The following is a 15,279-nucleotide window of genomic DNA, read 5'->3' on the forward strand; positions in this document are numbered from 1 at the left end:
GACGTTGATGTAAGGAGGGCGGCTCTAAATTGGGACCCTGGTGTAACGGGAGGGGGGGGGTCTGATGGGGACCCTGATACAAGGAGGGGGTTGTGATGGGCATTGGGCACCCTAATGTAAGGGGGGGGGGGGCTCTGATAGGGACTCTGATGTAAGGGGGACCCTAATGTAAGGGTGGGGGCTCTGATGGGGACCTTGATGCAAGGAGGGGGTTGTGATGAGCACCCTGATGTAAGGGGGGACTCTGATGTAAGGGGGACCCTAATGTAAGGGTGGGGGCTCTGATATAAGGGGGACCCTAATGTAAGGGTGGGGGCTCTGATGTAAGGGGGACCCTAATGTAAGGGGGGGCTCTGATATAAGGGGGACCCTAATGTAAGGGTGGGGGCTCTGATGTAAGGGGGACCCTAATGTAAGGGGGGGCTCTGATGTAAGGGGGACCCTAATGTAAGGTTGGAGGCTCTGATGTAAGAGGGACCCTAATGTAAGGGTGGGGGCTCTGATGGGAACCTTGAAGCAAGGAGGGGGTTGTGATGGGCACCCTGATGTAAGGGGGGGCTCTGATGTAAGGGGGACCCTAATGTAAGGGTGGGAGCTCTGATGGGGAACTTGATGCAAGGAGGGGGTTGTAATGAGCACTCTAATGTAAGGGGGGCTCTGGTGAGAAATTTTCTCAGCCTATGAATACTTTCAAATATACAATGTGGCCCTTGTACTGAATAGTTTGGGACCCCCCCCCTGCTCTAAAGTGGCTTGTGTGACATTTATGGAAGGGTATGCAGTGATGTGGGCACAGTCAGTTTGTCTGTTTAGGGGGGTGAAGGTCCACGTTAAGCCATAGCAGGCCAAGCATACATATATACCGACCATAAGAGAGTTCATATTTTGCATATGTTTGTTTTAATCCCGTGCGCCCGCGGTCTGTGTTGAACAGTAGAAGGAAGGAATGTGCCGCCATCGGCAGTTTGGCGCAGTCTTTGAAGTCTTGTTGTCTCTCCTTCCTTAGGATGTGGTGCTGTTCTGTCTGCAGCGAGATCCAGGAGACATCAACCACCGGGATAACGCCGGATACACCGCTCTGCACGAAGCCTGCTCACGCGGCTGGACCGACATCTTACAGGTCCTCCTGTACAACGGGGCCAACGTCAACTGCAGCGCTCAGGATGGGACCCGGTAAGTCCAAATGACCGCTCTGTACTCCTTATTAACCTCTTGGCGCTGCCCCGCGCACAAGTATGCGGTCTCTTGGCACAGAGAGGCCGCATATTTGCGTGATTTTCTGTCACTAGAGCTGTGCCAAGAGCGTGGGCGCTGCACGCTCCCAGACAGTTGGCGGCACCTAACGGAAGGCTCCCAATCGCTGCCTGCGACGGTGAGTTTTCAGATCTTGTGACAGCCAATCACAGCAGTCACGTGATCTTAAAGCGGTGTTTCACCCTAAAAAACAAGTTTCTACCATGCCATTTAACATACTAGCGCGAGCTACAGTATGCCTTTATTTTTATTTTTTTTGGCGCCGTACTCACAGTTTAATTGCATAGTAAAGTTTGACTCACCGCGGGGAATGGGCGTTCCTATGCAGAGGGAACATGATTGACGGCCGGCTATGGCGCGTCACGCTTCCCGAAAATAGTCGGAGTAGGACTCGGCTGTTCACGGCGCTATACGGCGCCTGCGCACAGACATCGGAGCTGACTGCGCAGGCGCCGTGAAGAGCAAAGTCCTATTTCGGCTATTTTCGGGAAGCGGGACGCGCCATAGCCGGCCGTCAATCACGTTCCCTCTGCATAGGAACGCCCATTCCCCGCGGGGAGTCTGAAACTTTACTACGCGATTAAACTGTGAGTACGGCGCCAAAAAAATATATAAAGGCATACTGTAGCTCGTGCTAGTATGCTGAATGACATGCTAGAATTTTTTTTTATTTTTTTAGGGAGAACCCCCACTTTAAGTCCCGCCCCACCTTCTGGTATCGTAAACCTCTTAAAGGGCCGGGTGGCCCCAGCGCCAAGAGGTTTATGGGGATTGTATGAATCGTGGGGGGTTTTTGCAACACTAATGTAGATTTGGCTTTGATAAAAAAAAAATCTTTTGAATGCAAACTGACCCTGGCTGCACGCAAATATGTGGCATCTCGGTGGTAAAAGACCGCATGTTTTACGTGAATTGCTGTGCCAAGAGCGTGCGTGCGTGCGTGCGCGCTCCTGGTGCAGTTGCCGCCACCTAACTGAAAGCTTGCAATGGGGAGTTTTCGGATCACGTAACCGCCGTGACATCAAATTACGGCGTTCATGTGATCTTAAGCCCCGCCTCCTGTCGTCCTAAAGGCCGGGAGGCACCGGCGCAAAGTAAGTATAATAATTATGATGAGGAGATCTTTGTCCGTCACCTTATGAAGTTTTATTTTTTTATTGTGATGTTGAGACGTTGCTGAGATGCTCAGCACATCAACAACATGAAGTCGCATGAGAAGCTGAGCCGCTGGTTCCGCAATGCCAGACACCATCCCCCCCCATCCCCTGTCTCCTGCTCCCGACCTTCCTGTCCCCTGGTCTCCCTCCTCGCACCATCTTTCCCATTACACCTTGTCTGCCGTCCCCGATCCTCGGCGTCCTCTCAGCCTGAAGACCTCACGTCATTTGCTCTCATAGCAACACGTCTCCTAATAATGACTCAGCGCTGGAAAGACGTTCTTCTCTCTGGATAGAACCGGCAGTGGCTGAAAAGTGATCAGTTATTACGTTGTGCCGTATTCTATGCGATTTGTGAGCCTTATTGGGAAGTGTCCTTAGGCTGCTTAACTTTTGTCACCATTACTGGTAAATAGGTGCAATATTACATTTCTGCTCGTGGCTTTAGACATCCTTTAACCACTTCCCGACCGCCGCATGTAGATATACGTCGGCAGAATGGCACGTACAGGCACATTGGCGTACCTGTACGTCCCTGCCTTTCCGCGGGTCCGATCGGGACCCCCCCCCGCTACATGCGGCGGTCGGATTCCCTCGGGGAGCGATCCGGGACGAGGGCACGGCTATTCGTTTATAGCCGCTCCGTTGCGATCGCTCCCCGGAGCTGAAGAACGGGGAGAGCCGTATGTAAACACGGCTTCCCCGTGCTTCACTATGGCGGCGCATCGATCGAGTGATCCCTTTTATAGGGAGACGAGATCGATGACGTCAGTCCTACAGCCACACCCCCCTACAGTTGTAAACACACACTAGGTGAACCCTAACTCCTACAGCGCCCCCTGTGGTTAACTCCCAAACTGCAACTGTCATTTTCACAATAAACAATGCAATTTAAATGCATTTTTTGCTGTGAAAATGACAATGGTCCCAAAAATGTGTCAAAATTGTCCGATGTGTTCCGCCATAATGTCGCAGTCAAGAAAAAAATCGCTGATCGCCGGCATTAGTAGTAAAAAAAAAAAAAATAATAAAAATGCAATAAAACTATCCCCTATTTTGTAAACGCTATAAAGTTTGCGCAAACCAATCGATAAACACTTATTGCGATTTTTTTTTTTTTACCAAAAATAGGTAGAAGAATACGTATCGGCCTAAACTGAGGAAAAAAAAATGTTATACATGTTTTGGGGGGATATTTATTACAGCAAAAAGTAAAAAATATTGCATTTTTTTCAAAATTGTCGCTCTATTTTTGTTTATAGCGCAAAAAATAAAAACCGCAGAGGTGATCAAATACCACCAAAATAAAGTTCTATTTGTGGGGGAAAAAGGACGCCAATTTTGTTTGGGAGCCACGTCGCACGACCGCGCAATTGTCTGTTAAAGCGACGCAGTGCCGAATCGTAAAAACGCCTTTGGGCATTAAGCAGCATATTGGTCCGGGGCTTAAGTGGTTAAAGAAGCCGCATTGAATTCCAGTCTTCGATCCTTTCCAACTACGCATCTACAGTGACTTTGGTCATCTCCACTCTGCTGGTTGAGACCGAGTGCTCCATCTTCTCACCTGGATCACTTCTACTACTACTACTACTACAGGTCCACCAGACTTGTGGTCACATTCATCCAGTCATGACCGTAGAAGACCTCTGTGTACTCCTGCGCCTTTCCCTGCAGGGTCTATTGCTGATCCGCCCGCAGCCTTCGAGACGGCCGTGCAGTTGGTTGCCGTGACCATTGCTAACGCTGATTCACTTTGCTTGAGGTATAGAAGTCTTCTGCTATTGGTCAAGATTTAATAGATTGTCTTGGCTCTTAATGACGCGGAAAGCTCTGTGCTGCATCTACATCAGTGGTCTCCATACTGCGGTCCGGAGGCCAGATGTGGCCCTTTACTTGACTGTATCTGGCTCTTGGTGCACTATTCCTCCCACGGACACCAATGATGGGACACTATTCCTCCCACTGACACCAATGATGGGACACTATTCCTCCCACTGACACCAATGATGGGACACTATTCCTCCCACTGACACCAATGATGGGACACTAGTCCTCCCACTGACACCAATGATGGGACACTATTCCTCCCAATGATGGGACACTATTCCTCCCACTGACACCAATGATGGGACACTATTCCTCCCACTGACACCAATGATGGGACACTATTCCTCCCACTGACACCAATGATGGGACACTATTCCTCCCACTGACACCAATGATGGGACACTATTCCTCCCACTGACACCAATGATGGGACACTATTCCTCCCACTGACACCAATGATGGGACACTATTCCTCCCACTGACACATTATTTAAAGTGAAGAATGTCGTAGCTCCAACTTTTCTTCTTCCTCCGGTCTTCTCCCTCCGCTGCCGCTGTCTTCTCCTTCCGCTGTCTTCTCCTTCCGCTGTCTTCTCCTTCCGCTGTCTTCTCCTTCCGCTGTCTTCTCCTTCCGCTGTCTTCTCCTTCCGCTGTCTTCTCCTTCTCCTGACGCTGTCTTCTCCTTCTCCTGACGCTGTCTTCTCCTTCTCCTGACGCTGTCTTCTCCTGACGCTGTCTTCTCCTGACGCTGTCTTCTCCTGACGCTGTCTTCTCCTGACGCTGTCTTCTCCTGACGCTGTCTTCTCCTGACGCTGTCTTCTCCTGACGCTGTCTTCTCCTGACGCTGTCTTCTCCTGACGCTGTCTTCTTTCCCTCCGCTGACGCTGTCTTCTTTCCTGCCGCTGTCTTCTTTCCCTCCGCTGCCGATGTCTTCTTTCCCTCCGCTGCCGATGTCGTCTTTTCCCTTCTCCCTCCGCTGCCGCTGTCTTTTCCCTTCTCCCTCCGCTGCCGCTGTCTTTTCCCTTCTCCCTCCGCTGCCGCTGTCTTTTCCCTTCTCCCTCCGCTGCCGCTGTCTTTTCCCTTCTCCCTCCGCTGCCGCTGTCTTTTCCCTTCTCCCTCCGCTGCCGCTGTCTTTTCCCTTCTCCCTCCGCTGCCGCTGTCTTTTCCCTTCTCCCTCCGCTGCCGCTGTCTTTTCCCTTCTCCCTCCGCTGCCGCTGTCTTTTCCCTTCTCCCTCCGCTGCCGCTGTCTTTTCCCTTCTCCCTCCGCTGCCGCTGTCTTTTCCCTTCTCCCTCCGCTGCCGCTGTCTTTTCCCTTCTCCCTCCGCTGCCGCTGTCTTTTCCCTTCTCCCTCCGCTGCCGCTGTCTTTTCCCTTCTCCCTCCGCTGCCGTCGTCTTCTTCCCTTCTCCCTTCGCTGCTGTCTTCTTCTTCCCTTCTCCCTCCGCTGCCGCCGTCTTCTCCCTTCTCCCTCCGCTGCCGCCGTCTTCTCCCTTCTCCCTCCGCTGCCGCTGTCTTTTCCCTTCTCCCTCCGCTGCCGTCGTCTTCTTCCCTTCTCTCTCCGCTGCCGTCGTCTTTTCCCTTCTCCCTCCGCTGCCGTCGTCTTCTTCCCTTCTCCCTCCGCTGCCGCCGTCTTCTCCCTTCTCCCTCCGCTGCCGCCGTCTTCTCCCTTCTCCCTCCGCTGCCGCCGTCTTCTCCCTTCTCCCTCCGCTGCCGCTGTCTTTTCCCTTCTCCCTCCGCTGCCGTCGTCTTCTTCCCTTCTCCCTCCGCTGCCGTCGTCTTCTCCCTTCTCCCTCCGCTGCCGTCGTCTTCTCCCTTCTCCCTTCGCTGCCGTCTTCTTCTTCCCTTCTCCCTCCGCTGCCGCCGTCTTCTTCCCTTCTCCCTCCGCTGCCGCCGTCTTCTCCCTCCGCTGCCGTCCTCTTCTCCCTTCTCCCTCCGCTGTCTTCTCCCTTCTCCCTCGGCTGCCGTCGTCTTTTCCCTTCTCCCTCCGCTGCCGTCGTCTTCTTCCCTTCTCTCTCCGCTGCCGTCGTCTTTTCCCTTCTCCCTCCGCTGCCGTCGTCTTCTTCCCTTCTCCCTCCGCTGCCGCCGTCTTCTCCCTTCTCCCTCCGCTGCCGCCGTCTTCTCCCTTCTCCCTCCGCTGCCGCCGTCTTCTCCCTTCTCCCTCCGCTGCCGCTGTCTTTTCCCTTCTCCCTCCGCTGCCGTCGTCTTCTTCCCTTCTCCCTCCGCTGCCGTCGTCTTCTCCCTTCTCCCTCCGCTGCCGTCGTCTTCTCCCTTCTCCCTTCGCTGCCGTCTTCTTCTTCCCTTCTCCCTCCGCTGCCGCTGTCTTTTCCCTTCTCCCTCCGCTGCCGCTGTCTTTTCCCTTCTCCCTCCGCTGCCGCTGTCTTTTCCCTTCTCCCTCCGCTGCCGCTGTCTTTTCCCTTCTCCCTCCGCTGCCGCTGTCTTTTCCCTTCTCCCTCCGCTGCCGCTGTCTTTTCCCTTCTCCCTCCGCTGCCGCTGTCTTTTCCCTTCTCCCTCCGCTGCCGCTGTCTTTTCCCTTCTCCCTCCGCTGCCGCTGTCTTTTCCCTTCTCCCTCCGCTGCCGCTGTCTTTTCCCTTCTCCCTCCGCTGCCGCTGTCTTTTCCCTTCTCCCTCCGCTGCCGCTGTCTTTTCCCTTCTCCCTCCGCTGCCGCTGTCTTTTCCCTTCTCCCTCCGCTGCCGTCGTCTTCTTCCCTTCTCCCTTCGCTGCTGTCTTCTTCTTCCCTTCTCCCTCCGCTGCCGCCGTCTTCTCCCTTCTCCCTCCGCTGCCGCCGTCTTCTCCCTTCTCCCTCCGCTGCCGCTGTCTTTTCCCTTCTCCCTCCGCTGCCGTCGTCTTCTTCCCTTCTCTCTCCGCTGCCGTCGTCTTTTCCCTTCTCCCTCCGCTGCCGTCGTCTTCTTCCCTTCTCCCTCCGCTGCCGCCGTCTTCTCCCTTCTCCCTCCGCTGCCGCCGTCTTCTCCCTTCTCCCTCCGCTGCCGCCGTCTTCTCCCTTCTCCCTCCGCTGCCGCTGTCTTTTCCCTTCTCCCTCCGCTGCCGCTGTCTTTTCCCTTCTCCCTCCGCTGCCGTCGTCTTCTTCCCTTCTCCCTCCGCTGCCGTCGTCTTCTCCCTTCTCCCTTCGCTGCCGTCTTCTTCTTCCCTTCTCCCTCCGCTGCCGCCGTCTTCTTCCCTTCTCCCTCCGCTGCCGCCGTCTTCTCCCTCCGCTGCCGTCCTCTTCTCCCTTCTCCCTCCGCTGTCTTCTCCCTTCTCCCTCGGCTGCCGTCGTCTTTTCCCTTCTCCCTCCGCTGCCGTCGTCTTCTTCCCTTCTCTCTCCGCTGCCGTCGTCTTTTCCCTTCTCCCTCCGCTGCCGTCGTCTTCTTCCCTTCTCCCTCCGCTGCCGCCGTCTTCTCCCTTCTCCCTCCGCTGCCGCCGTCTTCTCCCTTCTCCCTCCGCTGCCGCCGTCTTCTCCCTTCTCCCTCCGCTGCGGCTGTCTTTTCCCTTCTCCCTCCGCTGCCGTCGTCTTCTTCCCTTCTCCCTCCGCTGCCGTCGTCTTCTCCCTTCTCCCTCCGCTGCCGTCGTCTTCTCCCTTCTCCCTTCGCTGCCGTCTTCTTCTTCCCTTCTCCCTCCGCTGCCGCCGTCTTCTTCCCTTCTCCCTCCGCTGCCGCCGTCTTCTCCCTCCGCTGCCGTCCTCTTCTCCCTTCTCCCTCCGCTGTCTTCTCCCTTCTCCCTCGGCTGCCGTCGTCTTTTCCCTTCTCCCTCCGCTGCCGTCGTCTTCTTCCCTTCTCCCTCCGCTGCCGTCCTCTTCTCCCTTCTCCCTCCGCTGCCGTCGTCTTTTCCCGTCTCCCTCCGCTGCTGTCTTCTTCCCTCTGACGCTGGCCCCCGCAGTTGTCATTTCTGTCTGGGGGGTGGCCATAGTGGCTAAGAACACCAATTTATTGAATTCAAATATACTCACAAGCATCTCAGGGTAAGAAAAGCTCAGAACTACCACGTTGTGACTTCATAGGCCGTTATCCCCCCCCCCCCCCCCTACGAGTTTTGTCCTCGGGAGGTCTTTACATCTCCCGTGTCCCTCAGTGGACTCGCGGTGACTTTTACAGCGAGTACAAAATTCCTATTTCTCACCCTGTGTGCTGTATCGTCTCCACTCTATTTGGAAGATTGCGCCAGGTCCTGGCCGTTTTTGATCCTTCCTGAGGACCGAGCCAGGAGAACCTTTTTATAAATGGTCGGAATCTTGGACTTCGTGGGGGAATGTGTCAGACCGCGATGATGAAAGACGCAGATGAATGCGGAGCTTCCCCTTTCTGCAATCCGTATCGCACACCCAACTGCGTAGTCACTGGAGCTTTTGACGGCTCTCTCTCTCCGCTGTGACCAGGGGGGCCTCCCAGGAAAAGTTCCAAGATGGTCGCCTGCCCAGTCGAGGCCTGCGGTTTCCATGGCGACCGTGCATACAGGATGTAACATAACGGAGTTATTGCACTCTGGAGGACGGCGGGGGAGATTTCGGGGGAGTTGGGGAGGATGAAGCGGACGGCTGGCATTCCCTCCCCCCCCCCCCCGTCTCGCATATTGTAGCGCCTGTAGAAAAATGTCGCGAAGCGGTAGCTGCTTAATTGGATATGCATAATTAATACTTGAGTGACAGATGATTAATTGCATTCTTCCGCGCTCGCTTTTTGTGTCGCCGCTATTTTTATAAGTCACATTGTTGGAGTTCCAGGGACAAATTAAAGGCGCAATACCGGTCAAGATATAAATATTTTTTTCCATTTTAAAAGGGACTCCGGGGACGCGGCGCGGCGGCTGAACAGCTGTAATCGCCGCCCCGCCCTTCGTTTTTTTGAAGTACGCGTCTCAAAAATCCCTGAATGCAATTCTATGATTGAAGCCTGGTGCTGGGCTCCGCCCTCTGTGGTTGTCATGGGGGGGGCACTATATTGAGTCACATGACGAAGGATCCCATGACAACTCTCTGGGGGGTGCCAATCATTTCCTAGTAAGCTGGCGATGGATGAGGGGTGCAAGTCTCCCCCGAGGGGTGGGGGGTGCAAGTCTCCCCGGGGGGGTGGGGGAAGGTGCAAATCTCCTCGGGGGGGGGGGGGGGGGGGAGAGGTGCAAGTCTCCCCGGGGGGGGAGGTGCATATCTCCTCGGGGGGGGGGGGAGTGAAAGTCTCCCCGGGGGGTGCAAGTCTCCCGGGGGGGGGTGGAGAGGTGCAAGTCTCCCCGAGGGTGGGGGGGTGCAAGTCTCCCCGGGGGGGTGGGGGAAGGTGCAAGTCTCCCGGGGGGGGGGGTGCAAGTCTCCCGGGGGGGGGGTGCAAGTCTCCCGGGGGGAGGTGCAAGTCTCCCGGGGGGGGGGGGGGGTGTGCAAGTCTCCCCGGGGGGGGTGCATATCTCCTCGGGGGGGTGAAAGTCTCCCGGGGGTGTAGTTCCACCACGGCTGGAGTGCCGAGGTTACCTACCCCTGGTGCAGCGATGTATAGAAGTACGTTTACATCTCCAATTGGACGCAAGGGTCTCAAATTGGTGGCCCTCCAGCTGTTGCAGAACTACAAGTCCCATGAGGCATAGCAAGACTCTGACAGCCACAAGTATGACACCCAGAGGCAGTGGCATGATGGGACTTGTAGTTTTGCAACAGCTGGAGGTCCGCTAATTGCATATCCCTGCTATCAGGCATGACTCCTAGATCAGGGGTCTCAAACTGGCGGCCCTCCAGCTGTTGCAGAACTACAAGTCCCATCATGCCTCTGCCTGTTGTCATGCTTGTAACTGTCAGCCTCGCAATGCCTTATGGGAATTGTAGTTTCACAACAGTTGTTGGGCCACCAGTTTGAGACCCCCCTGCTCTAGAGGCAGAGGTATGATGGGATTTGTAGTTCCACCAGAGCAGGGGTGCTGAGGTCGCCTACCCCTGGTGCGGCGTTATATAGCAGTCCCTGGGGCAGATTCACGTAGATCTGCGCCGGCGTAATGTATCGCATTTACGTCACGCCGCCGCAAGTTTTACGGGCAAGTGCTTGATTCACAAAGCACTTGCCTGTAAAGTTGCGGCGGCGTAGCGTAAATTCCCCGGCGCAAGCCCGCCTAATTCAAATGATCCGGGTAGGGGGCGTGGATCATTTAAATTAGGCGCGTTCCCGCGCCGAACGTACTGCGCATGCGCCGTCCCTAAAATGTTTCCGACGTGCATTGCGGTAAATGACGTCGCAAGGACGTCATTGGTTTCGACGCGAACGTAAATTTACGTCCATCCGTATTCGCGACAGACTTACGCAAACGACGTAAAAATTCAAAACTCGGCGCGGGAACGACGGCCATACTTAACTTTGGCCGCGCCTCCTAATAGCGGGAGCAACGGTACGTCGAAAACGACTTGCGCAAACGACATAAAAAACGGCCGCCGGGCGCACGTACGTTTGTGAATCGGCGTAAGTAGGTAATTTGCATATTCTACGCTGAAAACTACGGGAGCGCCACCTAGCGGCCAGCGTGAGAATGCGCACCCTAAGATACGACGGCGTAAGAGACTTGCGCCAGTCGGATCTTCGGGAAATGTCGGCGTATCTAGCTTTCTGAATACAGAAAGTAGATACGCCGGCACAGATTTGAATTTACGCGGCGTATCTATGGATACGCCGGCGTAAATTCTATCTGAATCTACCCCCCCCTGTTTACATCTCCAATTAGATGTCTCAAACTGGCGGCCCCTCCAGCTGTTGTGAAACTACAAGTCCCATCATGCCTCTGCCTGTTGTCATGCTTGCAACGGTCAGCCTTGCAATGCCTCCTGGGAATTGTAGTTCACCTGGAAGGCCGCCAGTTTGAGACCCCTGACCATTCCGAACGCCTTTCACCCTTCCAATGTGTCCCTTTTACCTGGGCGATGACGTGACATGACTGTGATTGGCTGGGACAGTTGTCACGTGATCGGAAGCCAGTCCTGTTGGCTTTTTATCATTACTAGTGACTGGGGGGGGCGGTCCCTGTTCTGGGGGGCGCATATCGGGCACCCCCATAGAACCCTCCTACATCCATTAGCCGGAGCTCCATGATTTGGAGGGGGTGGCCAAATACTTTTGGCAATATAGCGTGGGTGAGCAAGTTTTGGGGGTGGATGAACTTGATCGGCCTGCACAGAGTCCTGACCTCAACCTGATAGAACACCCTTGAGATGAATTAGAGTGGAGACTGCTTGCCAGGCCTTTGATTAGTGTTTGGACTCTGACATCACTGGGTCTCTGTGCTTCCCTATGCAATGCAGGCAGATCATGGCTGGTGGGAGGGTGCTGTACATAGCTTCCTGAAACCACGTCAGAGCGAACGCCAATCACCCTGATCTATAATCGGATTGTTTGGATGGTATGTAACGGATTGTATCACTTATCGCCCAATTTTCTCCTGACAGGCCCATACATGACGCGGTGGTCAACGACAACATAGAGACGGTGTGGCTCCTCCTCTCCTACGGCGCCGATCCCACGCTGGCCACCTACTCCGGGCAGACGCCCATGAAGCTGGCAAGCAGCGATGCCATGAGGACCTTCCTGAGTGGTACGTGGGGGGGGGGGGGGGGTATACAACTCTGGGGGTATAGAGTCTGTATACAGCTCTGGGGGGTATAGAGTCTGTATACAGCTCTGGGGGGTATAGAGTCTGTATACAGCTCTGGGGGTATATAGTCTGTATACAGCTCTGGGGGTATAGAGTCTGTATACAGCTCTGGGGGTATAGAGTCTGTATACAGCTCTGGGGGTATATAGTCTGTATACAGCTCTGGGGGTATAGAGTCTGTATACAGCTCTGGGGGGTATAGAGTCTGTATACAGCTCTGGGGGGTATAGAGTCTGTATACAGCTCTGGGGGTATAGAGTCTGTATACAGCTCTGGGGGGTATGTAGTCTGTATACAGCTCTGGGGGTATAGAGTCTGTATACAGCTCTGGGGGGTATAGAGTCTGTATACAGCTCTGGGGGGTATAGAGTCTGTATACAGCTCTGGGGGTCTATAGTCTGTATACAGCTCTGGGGGGTATAGAGTCTGTATACAGCTCTGGGGGTATAGAGTCTGTATACAGCTCTGGGGGGTATGTAGTCTGTATACAGCTCTGGGGGTCTAGAGTCTGTATACAGCTCTGGGGGGTATAGAGTCTGTATACAGCTCTGGGGGGTATAGAGTCTGTATACAGCTCTGGGGGTATAGAGTCTGTATACAGCTCTGGGGGTATAGAGTCTGTATACAGCTCTGGGGGTATGTAGTCTGTATACAGCTCTGGGGGTATAGAGTCTGTATACAGCTCTGGGGGTATAGAGTCTGTATACAGCTCTGGGGGGTATGTAGTCTGTATACAGCTCTGGGGGTATAGAGTCTGTATACAGCTCTGGGGGGTATAGAGTCTGTATACAGCTCTGGGGGGTATAGAGTCTGTATACAGCTCTGGGGGGTATAGAGTCTGTATACAGCTCTGGGGGGTATAGAGTCTGTATACAGCTCTGGGGGGTATAGAGTCTGTATACAGCTCTGGGGGGTATAGAGTCTGTATACAGCTCTGGGGGGTATGTAGTCTGTATACAGCTCTGGGGGGTATGTAGTCTGTATACAGCTCTGGGGGGTATATAGTCTGTATACAGCTCTGGGGGGTATATAGTCTGTATACAGCTCTGGGGGTATAGAGTCTGTATACAGCTCTGGGGGGTATAGAGTCTGTATACAGCTCTGGGGGTATAGAGTCTGTATACAACTCTGGGGGTATAGAGTCTGTATACAGCTCTGGGGGGTATAGAGTCTGTATACAGCTCTGGGGGGTATAGAGTCTGTATACAGCTCTGGGGGGTATAGAGTCTGTATACAGCTCTGGGGGGTATAGAGTCTGTATACAGCTCTGGGGGTATAGAGTCTGTATACAGCTCTGGGGGGTATAGAGTCTGTATACAGCTCTGGGGGTATAGAGTCTGTATACAGCTCTGGGGGTATATAGTCTGTATACAGCTCTGGGGGTATAGAGTCTGTATACAGCTCTGGGGGTATAGAGTCTGTATACAGCTCTGGGGGTATAGAGTCTGTATACAGCTCTGGGGGTATAGAGTCTGTATACAGCTCTGGGGGTATAGAGTCTGTATACAGCTCTGGAGGTATAGAGTCTGTATACAGCTCTGGGGGGTATAGAGTCTGTATACAGCTCTGGGGGTATAGAGTCTGTATACAGCTCTGGGGGTATAGAGTCTGTATACAGCTCTGGGGGGTATAGAGTCTGTATACAGCTCTGGGGGTATAGAGTCTGTATACAGCTCTGGGGGTATATAGTCTGTATACAGCTCTGGGGGGTATAGAGTCTGTATACAGCTCTGGGGGTATAGAGTCTGTATACAGCTCTGGGGGTATAGAGTCTGTATACAGCTCTGGGGGTATAGAGTCTGTATACAGCTCTGGGGGGTATAGAGTCTGTATACAGCTCTGGGGGTATAGAGTCTGTATACAGCTCTGGGGGTATAGAGTCTGTATACAGCTCTGGGGGGTATATAGTCTGTATACAGCTCTGGGGGTATATAGTCTGTATACAGCTCTGGGGGGTATAGAGTCTGTATACAGCTCTGGGGGTATATAGTCTGTATACAGCTCTGGGGGGTATATAGTCTGTACTCTGCGGCTGATTGGCTGTTCCTGGGTCTGACCAGAGCTCAGAATACTGGACTCTGATAGGCCTCAGGCAGTGGGGGGTTGGGCACGGTACCTGTGATTGGACGCTGACACGGGGGGGGTGGAGCTCCGGATGTTTGTCTCCTCCCGGCTCTCACCCGTCTGTCTTCTCTCTCTGTACAGATTACCTGTCGGACCTGCGAGGACGCACCGACGGCGACCCCCGAGCATCATGGGACTTCTACAGCAGCTCCATACTCGGTAAGACTCGTGTTCAGGTGACGCTTTCTCTGATATCGCCGCACACTGTGAGCTTCTCGCCATGTGCACTAGAAGCTGTCAGAGCCCCGCCCCTTGCTGGAGGATGTCCAGCATCATCCCGCCCCTTTTCAGCCTTGTCCCGCCCCTTTCATGAAAATACCACCAGCACCAGCCAAGCAGTGGCGGCTGGTGCTCAAAATTTTTTGGGGGGGGGCGCAAACAAATGAAAAAAAGACAATTGCAGCCTCACTGTGCCCATCAAACGCAGCCACTGTGCCATGCCATCAATTGTCGCCACTGTGCCCATCAATTGTCACCACTGTGCCATGCCAAACCTCGCCACTGTGCCCACATCAATTGTCGCCACTGTGCCCACATCAATTGTCGCCACTGTGCCCACATCAATTGTCGCCACTGTGCCCACATCAATTGTCGCCACTGTGCCCACATCAATTGTCGCCACTGTGCCCACATCAATTGTCGCCACTGTGCCCATCAATTGTCACCACTGTGCCCATCAATTGTCACCACTGTGCCCATCAATTGTCACCACTGTGCCCATCAATTGTCGCCACTGTGCCATGCCAAACGCAGCCACTGTGCCCACATCAATTGTCGCCACTGTGCCCACATCAATTGTCGCCACTGTGCCCACATCAATTGTCGCCACTGTGCCCACATCAATTGTCGCCACTGTGCCCACATCAATTGTCGCCACTGTGCCCATCAATTGTCACCACTGTGCCCATCAATTGTCACCACTGTGCCCATCAATTGTCACCACTGTGCCATGCCAAACGCAGCCACTGTGCCCACATCAATTGTCGCCACTGTGCCCACATCAATTGTCGCCACTGTGCCCACATCAATTGTCGCCACTGTGCCCACATCAATTGTCGCCACTGTGCCCACATCAATTGTCGCCACTGTGCCCACATCAATTGTCGCCACTGTGCCCACATCAATTGTCGCCACTGTGCCCATCAATTGTCGCCACTGTGCCCATCAATTGTCGCCACTGTGCCCATCAATTGTCACCACTGTGCCCATCAATTGTCACCACTGTGCCATGCCAAACGCAGCCACTGTGCCCACATCAATTGTCGCCACTGTGCCCACATCAATTGTCGCCACTGTGCCCACATCAATTGTCGCCAC

General features: G+C 54.2%; 1 protein-coding gene across 4 annotated transcripts in view; it reads left to right on the forward strand.

The window, feature by feature from the left end:
• Nucleotides 1-15,279, forward strand: part of BCORL1 (BCL6 corepressor like 1) — a 125,011-nt gene that overhangs the window by 103,871 nt on the left and 5,861 nt on the right. For all 4 annotated transcript variants that reach the window (XM_040325022.1, XM_040325024.1, XM_040325023.1 and 1 more), the window contains 3 exons: nt 1,007-1,173; nt 11,633-11,778; nt 14,044-14,121. In XM_040325022.1, the coding sequence (XP_040180956.1) occupies nt 1,007-1,173; nt 11,633-11,778; nt 14,044-14,121 (391 nt within the window). The remainder of the gene's footprint in view (nt 1-1,006; nt 1,174-11,632; nt 11,779-14,043; nt 14,122-15,279) is intronic.

The sequence above is a fragment of the Rana temporaria genome, chromosome 9 (assembly GCF_905171775.1).
Source record: "Rana temporaria chromosome 9, aRanTem1.1, whole genome shotgun sequence".
NCBI classification, from domain to species: Eukaryota; Metazoa; Chordata; class Amphibia; order Anura; family Ranidae; genus Rana; species Rana temporaria.